Raw genomic sequence first — 26703 nt, forward strand, 5'->3', positions numbered from 1 at the left:
AGTTATCGGTATTAGTGTGATGCAACATCCCAATTCCCGCACTTCTATGCAGTAAATATTGTTTTCCAGACGTTCCTTTTTATTTTTTAGTTGGATCCAGTTCTGCTAAAAAATGCAGTATTGTTACCTCAATCGCAGATGAGCTTGTCATTGTCAAATGCACTTGTCATTTGCTAGAAAATCAGTTTGAACCCCCAAACTTTATATATTTTTTGTCGCACAGTATTTGCGTAATTTTCAAACACAATTTTGTAGGGGAAAAAAATGTTCTTTTAACCACTTCCCGGTTGTGTAATCCTGACTGGACGTCTATTGACATCCAGAAGGATAACATGCCCTGTGGGCGCGCAGCGCGGCGATCGGTGATGCGGGGTGTCAGTCTGACACCCTGCATCTCTGATCTCGGTAATGAGCCTCCGGCGGAGGCCCTTTACCACGTGATCAGCCATGTCCAATCACGGCTGATCACGATGTAAACAGGAAGAGCCGTTGATTGGCTCTTCCTCACTCGCGTCTGACAGACGCCAGTAGAGGAGAGACGATCGGTGGCTCTCCTGACAGGGGGGGGGTTCACGCTCATTGTTTATCAGCGCAGACCCCCCTCAGATGCCCATACTGGACCACAAAGGGAAGCCGCCAGGACCACCAGGGAAGGGGCAACATGTGGATGGCCAGGTGCATCCCCCATGGCCATCCACATGTAAAAAAAAAACACAATAGATGCCAATCAGTGCCCACAAATGGGCACTGACTGGCAACATGGGCACTGTCAAAAATGTGTAAATAAATAAGTGATGCCTAGAAATGCCATCAGTGCCACCCCTCAGTGTTCATCAGTGCCACCCCTCAGTGTCCATCAGTGCCACCTCTCAGTGCCACCCATAAGTGCCGCCCATCAGTGCCCATCAATGCCGCCTATGAATGCCCATCAGTGCCGCCTATGAGTGCCCAGTGCTGCCTATGAGTGCTCATCAGTGCTGCCTATGAGTGCCCATCAGTGCCGCCTATGAGTGCCCATCAGTGCCGCATACCAGCACCACCTATCAGTGCCGCCTATCAGTGCCCATCAGTGCCACCTGATCGGTGTCCATGGGGTAATAGTTGTGTGGTTGATCTTTATGGAAAAGTCAGGGGTGAGGGCACAGGCGGTGGGGGATATTATCGGCTTGGTTTTACAAAGATTTTGTTTGAGGAAGTGGTGTGACATCCATGTTGATATTTCAGTTCGTACGTTAGTAATGCGAAAGAAGACTGAAAGAGTGAGGTGAGGAGTAGAGAGATAGATTTTGGTGTCATTGGCGTAGAATATATGAGCACATGCTATTTATTTATTACTTCTCTAATGTATTCTTCTTGTGTGTTTTTGTCATAGAGGAAAATGACTACTTGCTATCCTGCTACTGTGTCCACGAGTTGTCCAAATACAGGTAAGAAATATAAATTTGTGTTCAGTATATTAATAACCTTTAAAGCAAACCTTGCAATTCTGCTAATTTCCTTAATTTTTCGCAGTAGGATACACTTTTTTCTTTAAGGCAATGTAAAGAGCAGTAATGAATTGCAAACTGTACTTACATGTAGAATTATTTGATTATCTTTTAACTGAACTTATGAGAAAACAGCTTGCTTGCTTTACATGTCTGTGTAGGTCCCCACCTTTCATCTTCCCAACCATAATGATAGAGGATTGCTCATGAGTACAGAGCGCATGCTATATAACAGGTAGTTGTGTTATAAATCTTACGAGCCTACCTTTTATTTAGCATGCTGTGAGAGATATCATTTTGCCCCTGTACAAATCATTAGTAAAGCCTCGTACACATGACCGAGGAACTCGACGGGCGAAACACATCGTTTTCCTCGTCGAGTTCCTTGTTAGGCTGTCGAGGAACTCGACAAGGCAAGTTTCTCCATTCCCGTTGAGGAAAAAGAAGACATGCTCTCTTTTTGAAAGAAAAAACAAAATGTGTCCCATATGATAACTAGATAAAGTAATGTAGTAACGGCACCGAGGAGACACTCCCCCAATAGTGGGGTTGTTTACCGTAACCAAAACCTACTGAGCAAATATACAAGAACCTGGGAGGGAACCCTTAGAAGGAAAGGTCACCCCCAGAAAGAGGCTACTATTGGTAAATCAAGGTCTATACTCACGGGTGCGAATAATCTCTATAATTTATTGAATATATAGTACTACAAAACAAGATAAAAAATGTCAATATATATAGTGACGTAAAAAACGTGGCAGAGCTGATAAGTGAAAAGGTATGCTATCGCCTAGGCAATATAGTTATGTCAGACTAACAAACAAAAAACATATAACAAACATATAACAATAAAACTCAGACAGTCCGGACACATTGGTGTCATTTCTGTGATGGTTCACCAGGGCAAACCCCTATTAAAATTTAAAAATTATGCTGTGGAAATAAGCCTAATAAATTGGTGAACAAATCACAGAAGTGACACTGCGGGGAGGGGGAACAGGCTGAAATGAAAATGCCCTGGATGGGTCTGGAATGAAGATGCTGTGTGGACAGCTGTTAGTTGAAACAAGGGGGCAAAAGTAGGGCCCACTATCTGGCGAGATATGCCTTGCATGCAAAAATATCCAGAGCAATCAATAAAGGCATTCGGGGCTTTAACAGGACTTGAGGGACTGCAGTTCTATTGATGGTGACCAAACCCGACTGGTTATATTTATAAACAGTCCCACTCCTATATCGTGGACTCAAAAGAGATCGAGGCAGTTCCCAGTATAGCACACAGTTCCTGCGAGGGGAGTTCAGTGACGAAGGATACTTGCTTGTCAAACTTAATACAATTGAAATTGTAATTGGAAAGGTCTTACCAGCTATGTGAGCTGCAATATAGGAAGTGACAGATACTCTTCCAATTACTTGCAGAGATTGCGTTCAAACGTCTGACATTCCCGGTAGATGGGGGGACACGTCACTGTAAGATGAAATCCTCGGAAGCGCAGCGTACTCCGTAATTATTAGGAGGCAGATAATTCGCTTTGCTGTGTTATAGGCAATTGCCTGTATCGGTGCACACTGAGCCGGCAAAGATCGAGGAGAGTCCTTCAGCCGTGGAGGTTTCCTCCGTCGCCCGCCCCCAGCTGGGAGGGGGAGTGTGTGGATGTGTCTAGCGTCTGAGCGTGATGACGTCAACGCGTTTCGCAGATGACTTGCGTAGCTTCGTCTGGACGCTTGGAGGTGGGCAGTGCATCGCTCCTTCTTATGCATATTGTTGTGCACGCCCACTCTCCTGAACTTGAAGTTCTAAGATTGTTCTCGGAGTGTATGTTCACAGCAACATGTAATGTCCATAGAGACTGACAGATACAAATGTGGGATGCAACAAACAAGGGAGTTTTTTATCGGTAAGACTGTTCTGCTTGAAATATCATTGTTGATAGATGTGGTCATAGTGTGTGCTCCGCTTTATTGTATATGCAAATAAAGGAATGAATCAATGCTCCTAGGAAAAAATCTTTTGCCACAGGACTATGCAGCCCAATATGTATTTAATTAGTGTAGGGGGAGACATTGACACGAAACAAAGAAAACAACCACATAAGCAGACAGCAAAACAGACCAAATCGCAAGTAATAATGATGATCAATGTCCTATCATATTTAAAAAGTAAAGGGATTATAAACAGCTCTCCTTAGGAGATGAAATGATGGCATGGATTATGCTTTAATGGCAAGTCATAATGTAAGGGGGGACATGAGGTGTGCAGTGAACCCCACTGTTGTAATAGGCACAGTGGCCAGCGAGATAGGTTTAATATCACATGATCGCTCAGCAATGTGTTAAGTGAAAAAACTATTCTGAATGATTATAGCCATAACCAACAGATATAATAAGATATATACAGAGTATAATAAAAAACAACAAAAATGGTGAGTATGGTACAGGATAATTAATTAGAATGAAATAGTTAGAGGAAGGATTGCATACTGAGTTCAGTGTTGATTCCGAGTGGCGCCAAAGATTTCAAAGTGTATATCCACCACTTCTCTTTTTGGACCAACACCTTGTCAAAGTCACCTCTTCTCGCCGATAACCTCAGGGTATATATGCCTTTAACCCTGAGGCCATCGGGTTTACCTCCATGGCATTGTAGAAAGTGTCTGGCTATTGGACTGTCATGGAATTTTTCCATGTATCCAGTTTTTTTGCGTTTCTCCTCCTCCTTTTCTTCGTTTTTAATGTCCCTAATGTGCTCACCTATCCTCACCCTAAGTTGTCTTTTGGTCTTGCCCACATAAATTTTCGGGCATGGGCAGGTGAGCATATAGATAACTCTCTCTGTGGTGCAATTGATGAGCCCCTTAATCTTATAGGTTTTCTCACCCTTTGCATCACTGAAGGTGTCCGTCCTATCAACAAATGGGCACATTTGGCATTTGCAACATGGGAACATTCCCATGCTGCGGGGATATTCTGACAGCCAGGAAGTCTGCGGCTGTTTGGTGAACTCAGAATGGACTAAGAGATCCCCTAAATTTTTTGTTCTTCGTGCTACCATTTGTGGGCTGGTGCCAACAATTTTAGCAAGCATTTTATTGCCGGTGAGGACCCCCCAGTGTTTCTCCAGGAGATGTCTTAAATTCTCCCATTGAGGGCCGTATGTAGTGATAAGCCTCACTGGGTTGGTGTCACCACCGGTAGATGCCGGCATTTTGGACTTAGTACCAAGGAGACTGCTTCTGCTACGTTCAGCTGCTTTCTTTTTGGCAAATCTGATCTGCTTGTGGGAGTAACCACGCTCTCTAAATCTGTTGTAGAGTTCCCTACTTTCAGTGTCATAGCTTGGTTTATCAGAGCAGTTCCGCTTAATCCTAATGAATTCCCCAATGGGGATACTATTTTTTTGCCAGAATGGGTGGTGGCTGTTGGCCTGTAACAAAGTGTTAGCTGATGTCTCCTTGCGTAAAGTACATGTGAAGATTTTCCCTCCCCTAAGACCAATCCTCAGGTCAAGGAAGGGAATCATATCCCTATCTAGTGTGTAGGTTAGATTAATATTCCGCTTATTGATGTTAAGTTTCCCTATGAAGTTGTGGAAGGAGTCGACGTCGCCTGTCCAGATGACGAAAATATCGTCTATGTACCTTAACCATGTTTGTACATGTTCTTGATATTCTGGTAGGGTATAGACGTCTTCTTCCTCCCATAGCCCCAGGTGGAGGCAAGCGTAAGCCGGAGCCCATGCAGCTCCCATTGAAGTTCCTTTGACCTGTTGGAAGTATTGTGACGAGAACTGGAAAAAATTATTTGTCAATGCAAAAAGGAGAAGGTCCTCAAGGAGTTCGTTCTGATGTCCCATCTGAGGGAAGTGTTGGTCAAGGAAGGTTCTGACCGCCCTAATACCGCAGGAATGGGGTCTCTTTTTGGCTGGACGGGATCCTCGATAGTTTCCTCGTCTAAAAATGTACACACGACTGGTTTCCTCGGCAAAAAAAACAGCAAGTTTCTTGCTGGTTTTTGCAGAGAAACTCGGTCGTGTGTACGAGGCCTAAGACCTCATCTGGAATATGCAGTTCAGTTTTGGGCACCAGTTCTCAAAAAGGATATCGGGGAACTGGAGAAAGTGCAGAGAAGGGCAACCAAACTGATAGGAGGTATGGAAGGGCTCAGCTCTGAGGAAAAATTGGAGGAACTGAATTTATTCTCTCTTGAGAAAAGGAGAGATTCAGAGGGGGTATGATCAACATGTATAAATACATACAGTAAGTGGTCCATATAGTGAACTTGGTGTAGAGTTATACACTTTCAGGTCATCACAAAGGTCAAAAGGAAAACTCTTTACTTTTGGAGGAAAAGAGAATTAAAGTGATTGTAAAGGATATTTTTAAAAATATAATAAACATAACCTGCCCCTCATCCTATCATGGCAATAGTTAAGAGCGCAGACTCCCGTAGGCTAATATCAACCTTCTATAATATGCTCTCTACTCCTGTCTCTACCGAGTTAGCATATGATTTGAAACCCCGTTGGGAGGGGGAGGTGGGACCTATGGAGGACGAGGTATAGGAGAAGGCATTGGAGTCCTGCAGGGCCGTATCTCCCAAACTCTCAGACAGACTCTCTCAGATCTACATAATCCACGTGGCATACCTCACCCTATCCGAGTAGCCAGATATAACCGTGGCCAATCCATCTTGTGCTTGCTGTGTGGTCTGGAGGTGGGCACATGTTTCCATCTAATCTGGACCTGCCCCAAAATACAGGGCCTTTGGAAAGAAATTGTAGCCTTCCTGCATGACACCATGGGCTCTCCCTGGCACTAGACCCAAAACAATGCGGCACTAGACCCAAAACAATGCCTACTCGGGATATTTCCCGACAATATAGACAAATACACCAAGATATTTCTCCATGAAACCTTATTTTTGGCCAGGAAATGGATGAGACCATAACCCCCCAGCTTTGTGGATTGGAAGGTGGATGTAAACATGGCCCTACCTTACAAGAAGTGCATATACATCAAAAGAGGCTGTCCATCCAAATCCAAATGGCTGCAGGAATGAGGCCCCGTACACACGACCGAGTTTCTCGGCAGAATGAGGCCAAAAACTCGGTCGGAGCTGAATTCTGCCGAGAAACCCGGCCGTGTCTACACTTTCGGCCGAGGAAACCGACGAGGATCTCGGCGAGGAAATAGAGAACATGTTCTCTATTTCCTCGTTGTTCAATGGGAAATTTCGGCTCGCTGAGATCCTCGGCGGCTTCACAAGGAACTTGACAAGCAAAACGATGTGTTTTGCCCGTCGAGTTCCTCGGACGTGTGTACAGGGCCTCAGAGACCTGCATATGAACATAGCCCTGCTTAATGTCACAAATACTCTGAAACATGTCAATGTTGTATATCCTTTAATATGAAGTGTCTAAGGCCCCTTTTACACCGGGACGGGAGGTGCGGTGGTGGTATAGTGCCGCTATTTTTAGCGGCTCTATACCGTCGGAATTGCGCTAGCGGTACAGTTTTAAACCCCGCTAGCGGCCGAAAAAGGGTTAATACCGCTGGCAATGCGCCTCCGCAGATCTCCGCTGAGCTGATGGCTGACAAGCGCCTCTCTGCTCACTGAGCAGGGAGGGGCTTTTTGGGCGCCGCTGTCTCTTATGGGGCGATCTGATGAAAACAGACAGCATGTCCGTTTTCATAAGATCTTATCCGATCCGCCATGGACGGATGGGGACGTATCCCCATACGTCTGTTTTTAGCGGATCAAGTCGGATGTCAGCGGACATGTCTTCGCTGACATCCGACGCTCCATAGAGATGCATGGAGCGGCCATTCAGGTCCGCCGTTAAAACTGACAGGTGGACCTGAACGGTTTGTCCGTGTGAAAAGGGGCCTTATTGGGTTGTTTTTTTCCTTCCTCTGGATCAACCAGGGGTACAGGATTGTATGTATGGATGCTTTCTATTTGTGTTTGTAGCTTATTTTATTTTTCTGTTGGTTAAACTGAACGGACTTGTGTCTTTTTTTATTTTAACCTGACTAACTATGTAACTGTTTTCATTGTACACCAGCATAAACGCTAGATGGAAAGATAATAACGTTTCTGAAATATAACATACTCACAGTAGTATAGTAACTTTGACGCAGGCTCTTGTGTAAGGTTATACCAGTGGCGGCTGGTGCTCAACATTTTTGGGGGGCGCAAACGAAAAAAAAAAAAAAACACAATTGCAGCCTCACTGTGCCCATCAAAGGCAGCCACTGTGCCTATCAAAGGCAGCCACTGTGCTCATCAAAGGCAGCCACTGTGCTCATCAAAGGCAGCCACTGTGCTCATCAAAGGCAGCCACTGTGCTCATCAAAGGCAGCCACTGTGCCCATCAAAGGCAGCCACTGTGATCATCAAAGGCAGCCACTGTGCTCATCAGGCCAGCTGCAGAGAGAGAAGTAGGAATCTTCATTTCTCTTCTATCCCTGTGACTAATGAAACCGGAAACAACACATTTTGGTTATATGTTTATGCTCCACTGCTATTAAGTATCAGGATCAAGCAATAGAAAGATCTCCTTGGCAAAACATTCTTTTTATTGTGAATGAAAAGGGAAAGAGGAACAATTAGAGGAACTGTGCTGCTTATCTTAAAGGGAAGTAGTAGTGATCGGTAAAGGTTTTCTAATTGAGATGTCAGGCTGTAGGGTCAGAGGCAAGCAGTGCCGGCCCAGGACATTGTGCTGCCTGGTACCAAGAATGAAATGCTTCCCCCCCCCATAAAAAAAAGCACACCCACCAAAATGCCCCCACATCCATTATTTTATATCATGATAACTAAAGAGGACCTGCCATGGCTCTATACATGTATAGGAGTACAAAGAGGACCTGTCATGGCTCTATACATATATATATAGACGTATAAAGAGGACCTGTCATGGCTCTATACATGTATGAAGGAGTATAAAGAGGACCTGTCATGGCTCTATACATATATATATAGAAGTATAAAGAGGACCTGTCATGGCTCTATACATGTATGAAGGAGTATAAAGAGGACCTGTCATGGCTCTATACATGTATGAAGGAATAAAAAGAGGACCTGTCATCGCTCTATACATGTATATAGGAGTATAAAAAGAGGACTTGTCATGGCTCTATACATGTATGTAGGAATATAAAGAGGACCTGTCGTGGCTCTATAAAAAGGACTTGTTATGGCTCTATTCATGTAGAGGAGTATAAAGAGGATCGGTCATGGCATTATATTATTATTATTATTATTATACAGGATTTATATAGCGCCAACAGTTTACGCAGCGCTTTACATTATAAAAGGGAGGCAATATACAATAAAATACAAGAGGATTATGAGGGCCTGTGACAGACTTCCCCGGGACAGGGGCTTTTGGAGGGGACTGAATGCTAGCCTCTTGCCTTGCGATCATGGGTCCTGGCATTTGGGGGGAACGGTGCTCTTTGTGAGCTGTATGCCTGGGGACCCTATATATGCCATATTAGAGTGACTGAGTCATACTGTGGGGACATACAGTGTAAGGAGATGCTCATGCCATCACCTCCAGCCATCTGTCTGTTCTCTGTGCTAATTGACCCTGCTATTGTGTGAAGATGTCCTGTGTTTACACTTATGATAATGTGTATTGTATAGCAGGTGAGCAAGGAGACGTGACGTCTACCCTGAAAGGTCATATCTATGAGTCACCTCAGCTGTCTAAATGATTTAGTTAATTAGCTCATGTCATTTATGTTCTGGTTACCTCCTCTTTAACTGTATATAAGACTGGCATTTTGGTTCTAAAAAACACTCCATGTTCAGCAGACAAACAAGTCCCGTCTCGTTGTGTGCTTGTGAGCAGCTGGAATATCTGATATCTATATCCAGACTGATAGGAAGCGTTATATGACAGAAGCACTCAAGCGGAGTGTGGGACATTCCGTTACAGGGCCCTGCTCAGAAGAGCTTACAATCTAATAGGTGTATGTAGGAGTATAAAGAGGACCTGTCATGGCTCTATACATGTTGGAGTATAAAAGGACCTGTCAGGGCTCTATACATGTGTATAGGAGTGTAAAAGGACATGTCATGGCTCAATACATGTATATAGGAATATAAAGAGGACCTGTCATGGCTCTATACATGCATAGGAGTATAAAGAGGACCTGTCATGGCTCTATACATGTATGTAGGAGTATAAATAGGACCTGTCATGGCTCTTTACATGTATATAGGAGTATAAAAGGACCTGTGCGTGGCCGGTGGCCACGATGACAGCTTGCCACCTGCGATCGCTCCAGAGAGCCAGAACGGAGATCTGTCAATGTAAACAGACAGATCCCCATTCTGACAGGGGAGGAGAGACAGATCTGCTGTTCCTGGTGATTAGTAATAGAGATCTGTCTCCTGCTCCAGTCAGTCCCATCCCCCCAGTTAGAAAAACCTCCCAGGGAACACATTTAACCCCTTTCCTGCCAGTGGACAGTGTGTTTTTATAGCACAGATCGCTTTATAAATGTCACTGGTCCCAAAAAAGTGTCAAAGGTGTCCGATCTGTCCACCACAATGTCACAGTCTCGCTAAAAATCACAGATCACCGTCATTACTAGTAAAAAAAAATAATAAAAATGCCATAAATCCAACCTCTATTTTGTAGATGCTATGGCCCAGATTCTCAAAGGACTTACGATGGCGTATCGCCACGTACGCCATCGTAAGTCCGAATGAGAGCCGTTGTATCTATGCGCCTGATTCTTAGAATCAGTTACGCATAAATTCGGCTTAGATACGAGCGGCGTAAGTCTCTTACGCTGTCGTAACTTAGTTGCATATTTACGCTGGAGTGGAGCTTCCGTAGATTTCCGATTCGAATATGCAAATTAGCTAGATATGCCGATTCACGAACGTACGTGCACCCGGCGTATCAAGATACGTTGTTTACGTAAGACATACGCCGGCGTAAAGTTACCCCTCATAAAGCAGGGGTAAGTCATGTTAGGTATGGACGTCGGAAACGTACGAACAGCGCTGTATTTTACGTTGTTTGCGTAAGTCGTCCGTGAATGGGGCTGGACGTAATTTACATTCATGTCGAAAGCATTGACTATTTGCGGCGTAATTTTGAGCATGCGCACTGGGATACGTTCACGGACGGCGCATGCGCCGTTCGTTAAAAGCGTCAATCACGTCAGGTCACTATTCATTACCATAAAACACGCCCACACCAGCCTACTTTGAATTACGCAGGCTTACGGCGGCACAGTTACACTACGCCGCCGTAACTTTGGATCGGTAACTTTGTGAATACGGGACCTGTATCACTAAGTTACGGCGGCGTAGTGTATCTGAGATACGCTACGCCCGCCTAAAGATAGGCGTTTGTATGTGAATCTGGGCCTTAAGGATTTAGAGAAGATCTGTAAAGAAGAGTGGGCCATATTCTCAAACGTATGTACTTTACGTTACGCCGCCGCAAGTTTAAGTGGCAAGTGCCGGATTCCCAAACCACTTACCTGTGAACTTGCGGCGGCATCGCGTAAAGTCCACCCGTGTAAGCCATCCTAATTCAAATGATCCAGGCAGGGGGCGTGGATCATTTAAATTAGGCGCGCTCCCGCGCCGATCGTAATGCGCATGCTCCGTCGGGTAAATTACCCGACTTGCATTGCGCTAAATGACGTCTCACGGACGTCATTTGTTTTGACTGTAACGTAAATGGCGTCCAGCGCCATTCACGGACGACTTACGTAAACGACGTTCAATTTTGAAATTTCGACGCGGGATCGACGGCCATACTTAACATTGAGTACGCCACCTAGGGGGCATCTTTATCTTTACGCCGCGTATCGCTTACGGAAACGACGTTAAAACACTACGGCGGGCAAGCGTACGTTCGAGAATCGGCGTGACTAGTCATTTGCATATTCTACGCTGACCGCCACCTAGCGGTCAGCGTAAATATTGCAGCCTAAGATACAACGGCGCAGGCTGTTGTATCTTAGGCATGTTTAAGTGTATCTCAGTTTGAGAATACACTTAAACATAGGAAACGGACTTACGTAGGCGTATCTGTTGATACGCCTACGTAACTTGTTTGAGAATATGGCCCAGTGTACCAAAATGTGTGCAAACCTGGTCACCAACTACAAGAAACGTCTTACCTCTGTGCATCCCAACAAGGGTTTATCCACCAAGTAAAAAGTGTTTCAATATTATACTGCGCTACTAACAACTGGAGTGGGCAACAGCAAGCGCCACAATCTGACAAACCTTGTGTAATATTTGTAAAGGGAAAAAAGTGCTGCACTAGAATTTTAAAATGACTTGTGCAAAATGAATAATAAATCTTCACTTCACACAGTCCATGAATTCACAATGTGCTAAGTGCATATAGTGCAAATATACAAATGAACAGTGTGTGAAGAAGAGGGTGTTCTTAATTTTCAAAAAAAAGAAAAAAATCCATTAAATAAAAAGCCTCTTGTGTTCAACTTGATTGTTATGATGGGAAACCATAAAGCAGGGGTCTCAAACCGGCGGCCCTCCAGCTGTTACGAAACTACTAGTCCCATCACGCCTCTGCCTATGGGAGTCAAAGTGGTAACTGTGAGCCTTGCAATGGCTTATGGGAATTGCAGTTCTGCAACAGCTAAAGGGCCACCAATTGAGACCCCTGCCATAAAGAGTTTAAATACGCTGACCAAATTTCATGGACTCCATTGCCATCATCAACACTGAGTGAAACAGGCATCAGGAGAATAAGCTCTCCAAAGTGGAATCCAATATTCTGACACCGCATCAGACTGCAGCCTCCATACTAAAATGCTGTGAGAGATCCTCCGCCGACGGCAATGCACACACTGACCCTTACCATCAGGGGTGGATCACTACGTACAGTGGTTAAATATGCTTGTTACAACTCCCAATCTGCAAGAACACCTGGTATCAGAAATCTTTCACGATGTAAAGGACTCCGCTTCAGATGGACCTCAAGGCATGCAGGGTTCAGGAATAGGCAAATACATTTATTAAAACCCAGCAAAAACACTCACCAAACCTCAGATAAAATCTTGCATGTAAATTAGTATTACAAATGAATGTTGACAATGACAACCATCAAGATGGCTGACCTTCATGTGCGACGATGTCACGTGATCCAGATCCACTCAACGTGTTTTGTCATACAGGCGTCATCAGGGGCGTCCCTGAGTTTGGTGAGTGTTTTTGCTGGATTTTAATACACTTGGATGCCATAGTTACATAGTTACATAGTTAGTCAGGTTGAAAAAAGACACAAGTCCATCCAGTTCAACCACAAAAAAATAAACAAACAAAATAAAAAACACAATACAATCCCATACACCCAACTCCATACCCACAGTTGATCCAGTGGAAGGCAAAAAACCCCAGCAGAGCATGATCCAATTTGCTACAGCAGGGGAAAAAATTCCCTCCTGATCCCCCGAGAGGCAATCAGATTTACCCTGGATCAACTTTACCTACAAATCTTAGTACTCAGTTATTTTATGTACATTTAGGAAAGAATCCAGGCCTTTCTTAAAGCAATCTACTGAGCTGGCCAGAACCACCTCTGGAGGGAGTCTGTTCCACATTTTCACAGCTCTTACTGTGAAAAAACCTTTCCGTATTTGGAGGTGAAATCTCTTTTCCTCTAGACGTAAAGAGTGCCCCCTTGTCCTCAGTGTTGACCGTAAAGTGAATAACTCAACACCAAGTACACTGTATGGACCTCTTATATATTTGTACATGTTGATCATATCCCCCCTAATTCTCCTCTTCTCAAGAGTGAATAGATTTAGTTCTTCTAATCTTTCCTCATAGCTGAGCTCCTCCATGCCTCTTATCAGTTTGGTTGCCCTTCTCTGCACTTTCTCCAGTTCTCCGATATCCTTTTTGAGAACTGGGGCCCAAAACTGAACTGCATATTCCAGATGAGGTCTTACTAATGATTTGTACAGGGGCAAAATTATATCTCTGTCTCTGGAGTCCATACCTCTCTTAATACAAGAAAGGACTTTGCTCGCTTTGGAAACCGCAGCTAGGCATTGCATGCCATTATTGAGATTATGATCAACTAAAACCCCCAGATCCTTCTCCACTACAGATCCCCCCAGTTGTACTCCCCCTAGTATGTATGATGCATGCATATTCTTAGCCCCCAAGTGCATAACTTTACATTTATCTACATTAAACCTCATCTGCCACTCAGTCGCCCAATTAGACAGAGCATTGAGGTCGGCTTGTAAATTGGCGACATCCTGCAAGGACGTTATTCCACTGCATAGCTTGGTGTCATCTGCAAAGACAGAAATGTTACTTTTGATCCCAGACCCAATATCATTTATAAATATATTGAAAAGTAAGGGTCCCAGCACTGAACCTTGGGGTACACCACTGATAACATTGGACCATTCAGAGTAAGAATCATTAACCACGACTCTCTGAATTCTGTCTTTCAGCCAATTTTCTATCCATTTACAAACTGATATATCCAATCCTGTAGACCTTACCTTACACATGAGCCGTGTGTAAGGTATACATGAATACAATGCAATGAAGTGTTTATTTGCCTATTCCTTGACCCTGCATGTCTTGAAGTCCATTTAAAGTGGAGTCGTGAAAGATTGCTGATACAAGGTGTTCTTGCCGATTGGCAGTTGCAATATGTGTATTTGACGGCAGTATGTAGTGGTTCGCCCCTGATGGTAAGGGTCAGTGTGTACATTGCTGTCGGTAGAGGATCCCTAACAGCATTTTTACTTTGGAATCTACACTCTTTGGACTCTTTACTCTGAATTTCTATCGAGTTACCGATAAGAACTTTCATGCACTGCACTTATATGTCATCTTATCTAAATGATATTGATATTGATGTAAATTATTTGGTGTTTACAGATGAAGTGGATGCCTTTAAGTGTGGATCCAGTGAAAGTATTCCTTGCAATTTTAAAAATATCTTCAATGAAATATTAATTCCATACCCGGAGAAATGCTTTGCAGCTTTTCAGTCTTGTGGATCTCAAGAAGAAACTGATGGTAAGCATTACTTTATTTCTAACATGTTTTTTGGTTGTAATTCATGTAAACTAAGATAGTCCGTCCCATTGTGGGGGTGCTTATTAGGAGACTGTTGTCTTGCCATGAAGAAGCATAATGTGTATATGTGTATATCAAGGACCATGGCTAAATTGTAGAAAAAAGTTGCTTAATTACACAGAGCTAAAGACAGCATGTACTGAAAAAATATGTAACTGTCGTTGCCGTCATCACTGTTATCTGGAAAATAAATGGCTGCCTTTGCTGTGCTTTCCATTTGAAAAAGTTGTCTGCTTTTCCTTTGACTTTACTAGCTGCATGCTTGTTCTACACTACTGTGTTTGTGTCAGTGTAGGATTCCTTTAATGAGAGTTTTAGCGTATCTGGGAAAAGTGTTTCAAAGGCACTAATCGAATATTATGAAATAGAAGGCTGCTAGAAATAAGTAAGCAATACAAAAAAAACTAAATATAACAGTAAAAAATGCACAGTGTCTTAATATATCAACAAAAAATGTAATAATCAAGTAAATAATAAATTAAAGCATCCACTATAAATCATGTGCATAAATCACCCACAAAAAAAATCATTAATGAACTAAAAAGTCCCTTAACCACTTAAGCCCCGGACCTTTAGGCAGCTAAAGGCCCAGGCCAGGTTTTGCGATTCGGCACTGCGTCACTTTAACAGACAATTGCGCGGTCGTGCGACGTGGCTCCCAAACAAAATTGATGTCCTTTTTCCCCCACAAATAGAGCTTTCTTTTGGTGGTATTTGATCACCTCTGCGGTTTTTATTTTTTGCGCTATAAGCAAAAATAGAGCGACAGTTTTGAAAAAAATTCAATATTTTTTTACTTTTTTCTATAATAAATATCCCCCAAAAATATATAAAAAAAACTATTTTTTTCCTCAGTTTAGGCCGATACGTATTCTTCTACATATTTTTGGTAAAAAAAAAAAATCGCAATAAGCGTTTATCGGTTGGTTTGCGCAAAATTTATAGCGTTTACAAAATAGGGGATAGTTTTATTGCATTTTTTTTAATTATTATTTTTTTACTACTAATGGCGGCGATCAGCGATATTTTTCGTGACTGCGACATTATGGCGGACACTTCGGACAATTTTGACACATTTTTGGGACCATTGTCATTTTCACAGCAAAAAAATGCATTTAAATTGCATTGTTTATTGTGAAAATGACAGTTGCAGTTTGGGAGTTAACCACCGGGGGCGCTGATGGGGTTATGTGTGACCTCATGTGTGTTTACAACTGTAGGGGGGTGTGGCTGTAGGTGTGACATCATCGATTGTGTATCCCTATAAAGGGGATGACACGATCGATGCAGCCGCCACAGCACGGGGAAGCCGTGTTTACACGCGGCTCTCCCCGTTCTTCAGTTCCGGGGACCGATCGCGGGACCCCATCGGCGGTCGGGTCCGCGGGTCTTGCGGTCCCGGAGCTTCGGCCCGCGACCCACGGCTGGGTAGATGTAAAGGACGTACCGGTACGTCGATCTGCCCAGCCGTGCCATTCTGCCGACGTATATCGTCATGCGGCGGTTGTTAAGTGGTTAAATCCAGAAATGCCAGTGTATTGATTCCACCATCGAAAAAAGGGGACACCACGTGCACCAACTCACTAGCTGCCAATACAGCAAGTCACACGTTGTGATTTAACAATCTCAGCTTCCACTCTATGGACATCTATCCAATCTATCCATCCACCTGAGGTCCTTTGACTGTAGCAACAGCAGCCCACCACGGGGTGAGTTTTGGAACCGCTAGATGGAAAAGAAGCACTCAGGAGCCAAACACCAAAACAGGCCAGATATAGTGTAGTCATTTATTACTGATGTATAAGAATCACATTAAAACAATAAAACATCCTGATGGCAAGTAGTAAAAACATAGACAGCGGCGCACCCACTCAGATGGCCACCGATTCTGAAACCATAAGTGATGGCGTGACTTCAGCATATAGCTCCGCCCAATGCGTTTCAGCAAGTTGACCTGAAACTTATCACAAATATCTCACAATGTCAATGTACAAACATGAGCCATACACACTAAAGGGGCCTGCTTCCTTTTGTTTACAAAAGAGGGATCTATCAGTGTCTAGTTGCTGTGAGGTTGGAAAATATTTGAGTGTGATGATAAACTAAAATTTCAGTATTCAGAAGTTGTCTAACCATTGATAAAAAATGTGGCAAGTGAAATCCAAATCTGGCACACCTCATCAAAAGCTCATAATTGCTATATTATAAAATAAATATCATTTTCTTTTTTCAGGTAGCCAACCGATATTCTTCTTAAAAAAGTACAAAGAACTTGCTTTGCATTCTAGAGGACTGGCAGTTGCCATCACTTTCAAAGAGAACAATAAAAACTACGTTGTGAGCGTTAACAGTGATTCCTCTATTGCTTTTAACGTAAGTATGTCGCCGGAAAGATCTATCCACTAAGAGAGGACACCTGTCACTTCCTAGAGTACATTTCATATGATATCAGATATAGATGTAATATGTTTTTATAATGTACAGTTTTGGATACTTTTCTCAAAATGACTGACAACAATTTTTATATGAATTAACCCGATAATCAAGTGAAGTGGCTCTGCCCAACACAATCTGAACAATAGGGAGCTCATAAATCTTGGAATCTTATTTCTCAGTTTGATGGTGACCTATACTGAAGGACCTCTAGACCTGTCCTAATTTTTGCCATTGACAAGCTTCAACTGGATGTCCCTTTCCGTATACTGTACACATGAAGCCCTTGTCCCTTCCATGGACATTAACCACTTAAGCCCCGGACCAATATGCAGCCTAAAGACCCAAGGTGTTTTTACAGTTCGGGACTGCGTCGCTTTAACAGACAATTGCGCGGTCGTGCGACGTGGCTCCCAAACAAAATTGGCGTCCTTTTTTCCCCACAAATAGAGCTTTCTTTTGGTGGTATTTGATCACATCTGCGGTTTTTAGTTTTTGCGCTATAAACAAAAATAGAGCGACAATTTTGAAAAAAAAGCAATATTTTTTACTTTTTGCTGTAATAAATATCCCCCAAAAACATATATAAAAACATTTTTTTTCCTCAGTTTAGGCCGATACGTATTCTTCTACCTATTTTTAGTAAAAAAAATCGCAATAAGCGTTTATCGATTGGTTTGCGCAAAATTTATAGTGTTTACAAAATAGGGGATAGTTTTATTGCATTTTTATTTTTTATTTTTTTTTTACTACTAATGGCGGCGATCAGCAATTTTTTTCGTGACTGCGACATTATGGCGGACACTTCGGACAATTTTGACACATTTTTGGGACCATTGTCATTTTCACAGCAAAAAATGCATTTAAATTGCATTCTTTATTGTGAAAATGACAGTTGCAGTTTGGGAGTTAACCACAGGTGGCGCTGTAGGAGTTAGGGTGCACCTAGTATGTGTTTACAACTGTTTGGGGGTGTGGCTGTAGGAATGACGTCATCGATCGTGTCTTCCCTATAAAGGGAATGACGCGATCGATGCGCCGCCATAGTGAAGGACGGGGAAGCCGTGTTTACACACGGCTCTCCTCGTTCTTCAGCTCCGGGGAGCGATCGCGACGGAGCGGCTATAAACAAATAGCCGCGCCGTGGTCCCGGATCGCTCCCCGAGCGGACCCGACCTCCGCATGTAGCGGGGGGGGTGCCGATCGGACCCCCCACCCGCTAATAGGCGAGGACGTACCTATACGCCCATGTGCCTGTACGTGCCATATTGTGGACGTATATGTACATGGGGTGGTCCTTAAGTGGTTAAAGGGTCACTAAAGGAATTTTTTTTTTTTTTGCTGAAATTACTGTTTACAGGGTATAGAGACATAATACTTAACTGATTCCTTTTAAAAATGATTAAAAATAGATAAAAAACAATCATATAATGTACCTGCAGTTTAGTTTCGTTTTTGCTGTTGTTTCCTGGTTCTCTGATGTACAGAGCCAGAGAGCCAATCGAGGGCAGTGAAGGTTTTGCAAAACAAAACTGGATTGGTGCTGAGGAGTTTTAGACACAGTAATCACACCTCCTTGATTAGTCACCACAGTGAGAAATCTCCCAGTACTGTGGTGATCAGGAAACAGACAACCAGAAAGTGTCCAGAACAGAGAGGAATTACAGCAACATCAGAGCAAAAACTAACAACGAGGACATGAAACCAGGACTGCAGTAAGGTAAAGGAAGCTATTTAGCTAGAAAAAAAAATTCCTTTAGTGACCCTTTAAGCCCTTATGAAGGCCAGCACCGTGTATTGGTGGTTAGCATGTCTACCCTTCAGTCACTGGGGTTCCTGGTTGAAATCCCAACTAGAACACTTTGTTCATGGAGCTTGCATGTTCGTTCTGTGCATGGGCGTAGCATAAGGGGTTGCAGGGGTCACAATCGCAACCCCACCCCTAGCTCCAGGGGGCCCCTGCAGTCTCCCTGTCAATCTGCCCAAGGGCCCCACAGCCACGCTCCAGTACCGGGCTTCCACTTTGCCTTCCACGGTCCACACCCCTCTGTTCTCATTGGCTGGGGACAAGCTGTGAGACATTTCCTGAATGGAGAGGAGCACAGGGTGAGAACAGCCCAGGGGCCAGGTCAACTTTTGCACCGGGCCCACAAGCTTCAAGCTATGCCTCTAGTCCTGTGGTTGTGTGGATTTCCTCCAGGAACCCTGGTTTACTACTAGTAGGTTAACAGGCTCATGTCTAAATTGGCCATACTGTATTTATTTATTTATACATGCAAGGTAAGAACCTTACATTATAAGCTCATTGAGGGTAGAAACATATACTATAAATAATGGACTCTGGTGGTGCGCAAGGATCCACAAAACAAACTTAAGGCTCCATGCACACTAGCGTTTTTCTAAGCTCCCAGAAGCTGTTATTAGCATTTTTCTGCTCCTAGAAGCTAAGTAGTGTTATCCTATGGTGTTCACTAAAGACAAATAAAAGTGCAGTTGTACTCTGAAAGGGCAGTTGCTCCCGAGCTTAGTAAATGAGGTAAAGCTTCACTTTGCAAACAATACCCAATGACGTGTTTGGAAAAAATAAAAAAACAGCATTTTTGCTTGCACATGATTGCATAATGAAAGTCCGCAGAGCTTCTGCTCATTTACTAAGCTCTGGAGCAACTGCAATTGCAGTGCACAACTGCTCTTTACACAGTGCACAGTCTATTTGCCTTTAGTAAAACAACTCATATGTGGCCATGCACACTACTTTAGGCTATTAGAATTTTTTGAGCTTAGGCTTCTAGGAGCAGAAAAAAAATAGTTTTAGTAGAGTTTCTTGAGCTGTTTTTCCAGCAAAAACGCTCCTAAACACTCCTAAACTAAGGTGACCAGATTTTTTTTCATAGATTGTATACATAGTACTACAAAACATACAGCAAAAGGTATGAGTACATGGTTCCAACACAAGGAGAGGCATAAGGTTCAATATTCATGAAAGAATGAGCCCAAATATACTGCCTCCAAGCCTCATCAGTAAAAAGGGGTCACATAAGGAACCTAAAAGTGGCAGGGAATCATCTATCAAGGAGGATACAGTGCAGTGTACTACAGGCCATTGGACTGATGTGAGGATGGGAGGTTACCAGTCAAGATACCCAATACGGCTTTTGTAAGTACTAAGGAACATGCAAAGAGTAAGAGTAGTGCCCGACAACTATGTCGGGACTCAACCACCCATATTTTGCAACATAAAACAAAACAAAATAAACAAAAAAAAAAAAAAGGGGGGGGGGGGGGGGGGGGGAGAAAAGTAGGGGTAAGAGAAAGAGCAGGCTGAGGGAGAGGGGAGAATAGAAGATGAGGGAGGCACTGCAGGGGGAATATGTGAGGAAGGGGTGGAATCGCCACCAACTGCCCTCCCCAGTAAACCCCCAATGATGTGAGAGGTTTAGTAACCCCTAGTACGCCTTTCAAGGATTGTCTCAGAAAAGGTCTTGAAACCGATGCGAGTTTCGGTATTCTAGCCAAGGTGCCCATGTTACCGAAAAATGCTCTATTCTGTCTTGGGCGGTACAAATCAACTCCTCCATTGTTGCTATCTTGTTAACCCGCAAAACCCATTCTTTGGTGGAAGGGGGCGACTTGGACCTCCAGTGGACTGGTAGGCAGAGCCTGGCAGCATTGACCATATGCATAGCTAGTGATCTGTAGTATTTCTTACGGGGAATTTTTGAGAGATGGAGTAGGCACTGCGCTAGTGAGAACTCCAAAGCAAGCGAGGATATCTCAGTCACCTCTTCATGCACCTAGCGCCAGTATGGCTGAATCAATGGGCACGCCCGCCAGATGTGGAGGAGCGTGCCCAGATCCTGCTCACATCTCCAGCATTGGTCCAACACCGCCGGGATGAATTTGTGGAGTATCTCCGGTGTTCTGTACCACCTCGTTTTGATTTTGTAGACGTTCTCCTGAGTATGGACGTTCAGGGAGCCCTTGTGGATGTACAAATGCCCCCGATCCCAGGCAGCATCATCAATCGCTGTATCCAGTTCAGCCTCCCAATAGGCATGCTCCGATCTCAGTGAAGCATAAGGCTCCCCAAACATTGTGGCATGAAGCCCTAAGATTAGGTGACTCTGGGGGGGGGGGGGGGACTGAATCACAGCGATTCCAACACAGTGGGGGATTTCGGAAAGCTCTCTATATTCGCAGGACTGTCCAGGAAATGCTTCAATTGGAAATAGGCCCAAAAGGGGAAAGACTTTGTTTTGGACAAGGATGAAAGTTCACCCTGGCAGGGAAACCTTCCTCTGGGAAAAAATGCTTGGCCTGCATGTCTGCGTAAGGCCATTCTGCTGCTAGGAAGACCCCTTCCATACCAGGGGGAAAGTCCAGGTTACCCCTGACAGGCGTGATTGCACAGTATGTATTCGAAAGCGAGTGTACTTTGCACACCCTATCAAAGGCATGCAGGGTTGCTCCGACCAGAGGGTGAGAATAGATGCCAGTCAGAATGTGTTTCTTTGAGAACCAGGGTAGGAGATGGAGCTCATTACCAGAGATCAGTTTTTCCAGCAACACCCAACCCTTATAGTTGGCATGAAGTCTCCAGTCTACCACCCTGGTTAGGTGAACCGCCCAGTAATACCTCTGCAGGTCCGGGAGTCCAATTCCACCCCCGACTTTGGGAGTACTAACTTTGTCCATCCTACAAGCGCCACCTTATCCCCCCAGATAAAAGTTCTGCACATTCGCCTGTAAGCTGTAAAAAAAGGTGGGTGGCAAGCAGTTTATACAATAAGCGGGGTAGTACAGTCATTTTTAATATTGAGGCCCGACCAAACCAAGAGATGGTAGGGGCGTCCCACCTCTGGGGATCTTGCTGTATAAGTTTCAGTTCCGACAAGAAGTTTTTTTCATACAAATCTTTAAGTTTACTAGGAAGTTGAATACCTAAGTAAGTAATGGTGTCCGTTTTCCAGCAGAAAGGAAAATTTGCCTGACAGAGCCGAACTAGTTTAGGGGGCAAAGAGACATTCAACGCGTAAGATTTTAAATAGATCTTCTATTCCCTATGATGTACCTCTATGCCTCTTATGTTCGGATTCGCGCGGATGTTACGAAGGAGGGGTTCCAAGGTAAGAATATATAACAAGGGGGACAACTCTGTCTGGTCCCATTGTGGATGGGGAAGGCGTCCGACAGGTGGTCGTTGACACGGCACCTGGCTCCGGGCCCGGCATAGAGTGCTCCAATGAAGGCCCGCATGCAGCTTCCTAGGCCCAGGGCCACCAGAACCACATTCATATAGTCCCAGGCCACCCTGTCAAACGCCTTCTCTGCATCCATGGCCAGAAAGCAGCTCTCCCTATTAGTTGACATAAGCCAATGATGTTAGTTGAGGGCCTTGGTAGTGTTGTCCCTGGCTTCCCGTCCAGGGACAAAACCAACCTGGTCCAGCCCAATCCAGGCGGGAATGTGGTATGACAAAAGGGTGGCCAAGATCTTGGCGAACAGCTTGACATCCACATTCAAAAGGGAAATGAGACGGTAAGTAGTTACGTCAGGGGGGTCCTTGTTATCCTTAGGGATGACTGATATATAGGCCTCTAATAGGCTACTCGAAGAACAAGGGGAGTGGGAGAGTAAGAAACTCCGGTATAAAGGAGGACCTATCATAGCTCTATACATGTATATAGGAGTAAAAAGAGGACGGTGTCAGTAGGGCAGTGAACGGTGTCAGTGGGGCAGTGGAAGGTGTCAGTAGAGCAGTGGACTGTGACAGTAGAGCAGATGTATGGTGTCAGCAGCGTTCTACCTCCATCCAAAGACCTGAATCAGCTCTACTGAACCCAACCCCATACAAACTGTTCACAAAGTGGCGCTGTGCATTCTACAACCCTTTCAAGCACCTTTTAATTACAAAAAAAAGCCCAAAAAATTCAAAGCAATCCACAGGTACCCCACAAAGAGAGAAGAAAATAACAGATTAAATATCAGACAGTGCCTGTGCCCCCCCAATAAAGACCTCCATTACAGCAAGACAAAAAAAAAACTTACCTTCCAGGAGCCACTGCAAAGATGTGTGTTGACCTGTTAGGGGGCAGGGTCTGTAATACCACGCTTTCTCCTGCAAAAGCATCACTGGTTGCTAGGACATCAGTCCAGTGGCCCTCCATTCACTGTCTCTGGTTGCATCGGTGCCAGCAGCTGGGTGGGAGAGAGAGAGTGCACAGACAGACAGTGCAGTGTGACCTGGCTGCAGGACATTAGCCCTGCTGGAGCGGGGGAAGAAAGGAGGGGTTTGCATGCTGTTTTGGGGTTGCTGACAGAGGAGGGGGTAGGCGACAGAGGGGGGTAGGCGACAGAGGGGAGGGGTGGCTTACAGAGAGTGGCGGGTTGACAGAGGAAGGGGGGTTGCTGACAGAGGGGGGCTGACATGGGTTGCTGACAGAGAGGGGGGGCTGACAGGGGGGTTGCTGACAAAGAGGCAAAGAGGGGGGTTGACATGGAGGTGGGTTGCTGACAGAGGGGAGTGGCTTACAGAGAAGGGCGGGCTTACAGAGGGGTACCTTATAGAGAAGGGTGGGCTGACAGAGAGGGGCAGCTGACAGGGGTGGGTTGCTGACAGAGAAGGGGGCCGTGTACCATGCCTGTGGGGTTTTCAACCTCCGTCCATGCTTGGCACATGACAGCAGTATGGGTGGTTTTATCAATAAACTACACGTGTTTGCGGGGCGTGTTTAAACAACTGAAGGGCGGGTTTTGCAATGTTGATGGGTGGGTTTGCGGTTCTTTAGCCATCCTCCCCTTACACAATATAATAGTAATACACCTGTCCCTTGCAGAGTTGCACAGGTATCGGGAGGGTGCGGCAGCGTGTGGCACAATGTCGTGTTCATTGCGCAGGCGCCTGAATCACAGCTGTTCATCTGCTGCGACATCCACTTTAACTCATTAGCAACACAAATATATGTACAAATATATATATAATATCCTAAAGGACATCCTGATTCATTCAGAGTATTTTTTTGCTCATGCATTAAACCCCTTTTCTTTCATTTATTTCAGCAATGTGAGCTTCCTCGGGATATATCGGGGGTGCAGAGTGACATTATCTTCTATCAAAAAGTATTTCGCCAAGAGCACCCAAACTCGTTTCGTTTTGAATCGTCGCTCAAACAAAATTTTTACCTTGGTTTCAGTGCAGATGCAGACGACAATAATAAGAAGCTGGTTCTAAAACACCTTCCTAGAGATTACCTCGATGAAACAATTATGTTTACTTTTGTATGATGTCTGACAATGTGCCGGCATTTTTGGCCGAGTATGGAGCCACCAAGAGCTTTTTAACGAAATCTATAGGAAACCATAGGCCTTGTCTCCGTTTTGGTAGATAGATATGATAATTAATAATAAGCTGATAGGGCTCTGCCTCCTAGCCATTCTTTTTTATGGTATGTGGAACTCTAGCCGGATATTGGTTCCTTTTGGAAAGGGTGGAGAAAAGTTTGAAATTCGTTGATTTATTTCTGTTGCCCTGGTGGGGACCTTTCTCCTCACTTCCTGTCCTAGTAACAAGTGAGAGGACATCTCTACAACCAGGATACTACAGTAGTAAATGCACTTCCCTGGTGCCTCCATGGCAGCATACATGTGGTAGAGCTCCGCCTTGACTTCTCTTTCTGGACTAGTGAATAGCATAAATTAAAGGCATAGGCCCTCCCCCAACATTCTCCATGATATAAAATACTGAGCGTGGGGGTGTATGCTGCCATGGATTGGCACCAGGAAATGAAAATTACAGTAAATATGATACAATTTTCCGTTTTATAGTACATAGTTACATAGTTAGTTAGGTTGAAAAAAGTCCATCTAGTTCAACCATAAAAAAAAAAAAATGTAATAATAATATCATACAATCCCATATACCTAATCTACACTCACAGTTGATCCAGAGGAAGGTGAAAAACCCCAGCAGAGCATGATCCAATTTGCTACAACAGGGGAAAAAATTCCTTCCTGATTCCCCGAGAGGCAATCGGATTTTCCCCGGATCAACTTTACCTAAAACCTATATTTTTGGGGAGTTTTTTGTTCTCAGTGTCCCCTAGTGAGTTTTCCATTTACTTCCTTTTTTCAGTAAAAATAGGGGAAATCTACGGGTTTACAGACAGCAATACTAAAAAAAAACCTGACAGATGATCTAATTCTACCTGCTCTCCTAATAAAAACTGACCACACTAAGCAGAACACACAGTAGTTAAAGTGCTACTAAACCCACAACAGTAAAAGCAGTCTGTATTTTCAGTAAAGGATGCTTGTTATGCCTCGTGCACACGTGACCGTGCAAAAGTCTGCCGCGAGTCCGTCGGAAGTCTGACGGAAAGAAAGAGAAGAGGTTCTCTATCTTAGGTCCATCGGACTTCCGACAAAAAAAGCCTGTCTGACTTTTTTTCTTGGAAAGTCCGACCGCGTGTACGAAGCATTAGACTCACTGTGGAGCCTAAGGGGTTAATCCTCTGCATTGTGTGTAGAGGCTGTTTGATCCTGTCTTCTCTGATCCTCCTCTTCTTCCACTGACTCCAGTCTATTTCCTGATAGAACAGAGCCTATGGAGTCAGTCTGCACATGCTCAGTTTGGTGTGTATTGCCAGAGAGCTTTTTTTTTCTTGGGAGAATGCATGTGATCTGGATCCTGATGGGACAATCAGTGAAGACTGAAAACTCCTCCTACAAGCTTTACCACACACATAGAAGTCACAAGACTGCTATATACTGCTGACGAGAAAAGGTATTCAGCAGTCTATATTTACTAAAATAATTACATTTCCACGTTCTGTGTACTGTGGGAGACCAGATATAGTGAATGCAGGGTCCTGGGTTTAGTAACACTTTAATTCTCTAGCTCTGCTGAGAACTCAGCCTGCTCTCTTACAATGATCAGGCTTGAGCTGACACGCTCTGGCACAGCCATTCCCTGGGAAGATCAGTGTACTGCTATTTCTCCTCCCGCAGGAAGGAATGTGATCACTTATAAAAAAAGGGAAAATATAATTATAGGGCCAGATTCACGTCCGATTGCGTATCTTTGTGCGGGCGTAACGTATCTGATTTACGTTACGCCTCCGCAAACTTAGACGGGCAAGTGCTGTATTCTCAAAGTACTTGCTCTGTAAGTTGCGGCGGCGTAGCGTAAATCGTCCGGCGTAAGCGCGCCTAATTCAAATTTGGATCAGGGGGGCGTGTTTTATGTAAATGTTGTGTGACCCAACGTGATTGACGTTTTTCCCGAATGGCGCATGCGCCGTCCATGGAATTTCCCAGTGTGCATTGCACCAAAGTAGGCCTGCAAGGACTACATTGGTTTTGACGTGAACGTAAATGACGTCCAGCCCCATTCACGGACGACTTGCGCAAACGACGCTTTTTCAAATTTCGGCTCGGGAACGACGGCCATACTTAACATTGTTACGCGGCACTTACACCACCATATAGCAGGGGTAACTATACGCTGGGAAAAGCCTAACGTAAACGGCAGAACTTTACTGCGTCGACCGGGCGTACGTTCGGGAATTCGCGTATCTAGCTAATTTGCATACTCAACGCGGAATTCGACGGAAGCGCCACTTAGCGGCCAGCGTAAATATGCAGTTACGATCCGACGGCGTAAGAGACTTAC

At 44.3% G+C, this 26703-nt stretch overlaps 1 protein-coding gene across 1 annotated transcript in view; it reads left to right on the forward strand.

Moving 5' to 3' along the window:
* Window positions 1-24760, forward strand: part of LOC120915501 (interleukin-18-like) — a 37491-nt gene extending 12731 nt beyond the window's left edge. Inside the window, exons 2-5 of the mRNA XM_040326063.1 lie at window positions 1373-1427; window positions 14400-14540; window positions 16834-16973; window positions 24093-24760. Of these exons, the coding sequence (XP_040181997.1) occupies window positions 1379-1427; window positions 14400-14540; window positions 16834-16973; window positions 24093-24317 (555 nt within the window). The 5' untranslated portion in view covers window positions 1373-1378 and the 3' untranslated portion in view covers window positions 24318-24760. The remainder of the gene's footprint in view (window positions 1-1372; window positions 1428-14399; window positions 14541-16833; window positions 16974-24092) is intronic.
* The last annotated feature ends 1943 nt before the right edge of the window (window positions 24761-26703 follow it).

This window comes from Rana temporaria, chromosome 10 (assembly GCF_905171775.1).
Source record: "Rana temporaria chromosome 10, aRanTem1.1, whole genome shotgun sequence".
NCBI classification, from domain to species: domain Eukaryota; kingdom Metazoa; phylum Chordata; class Amphibia; order Anura; family Ranidae; genus Rana; species Rana temporaria.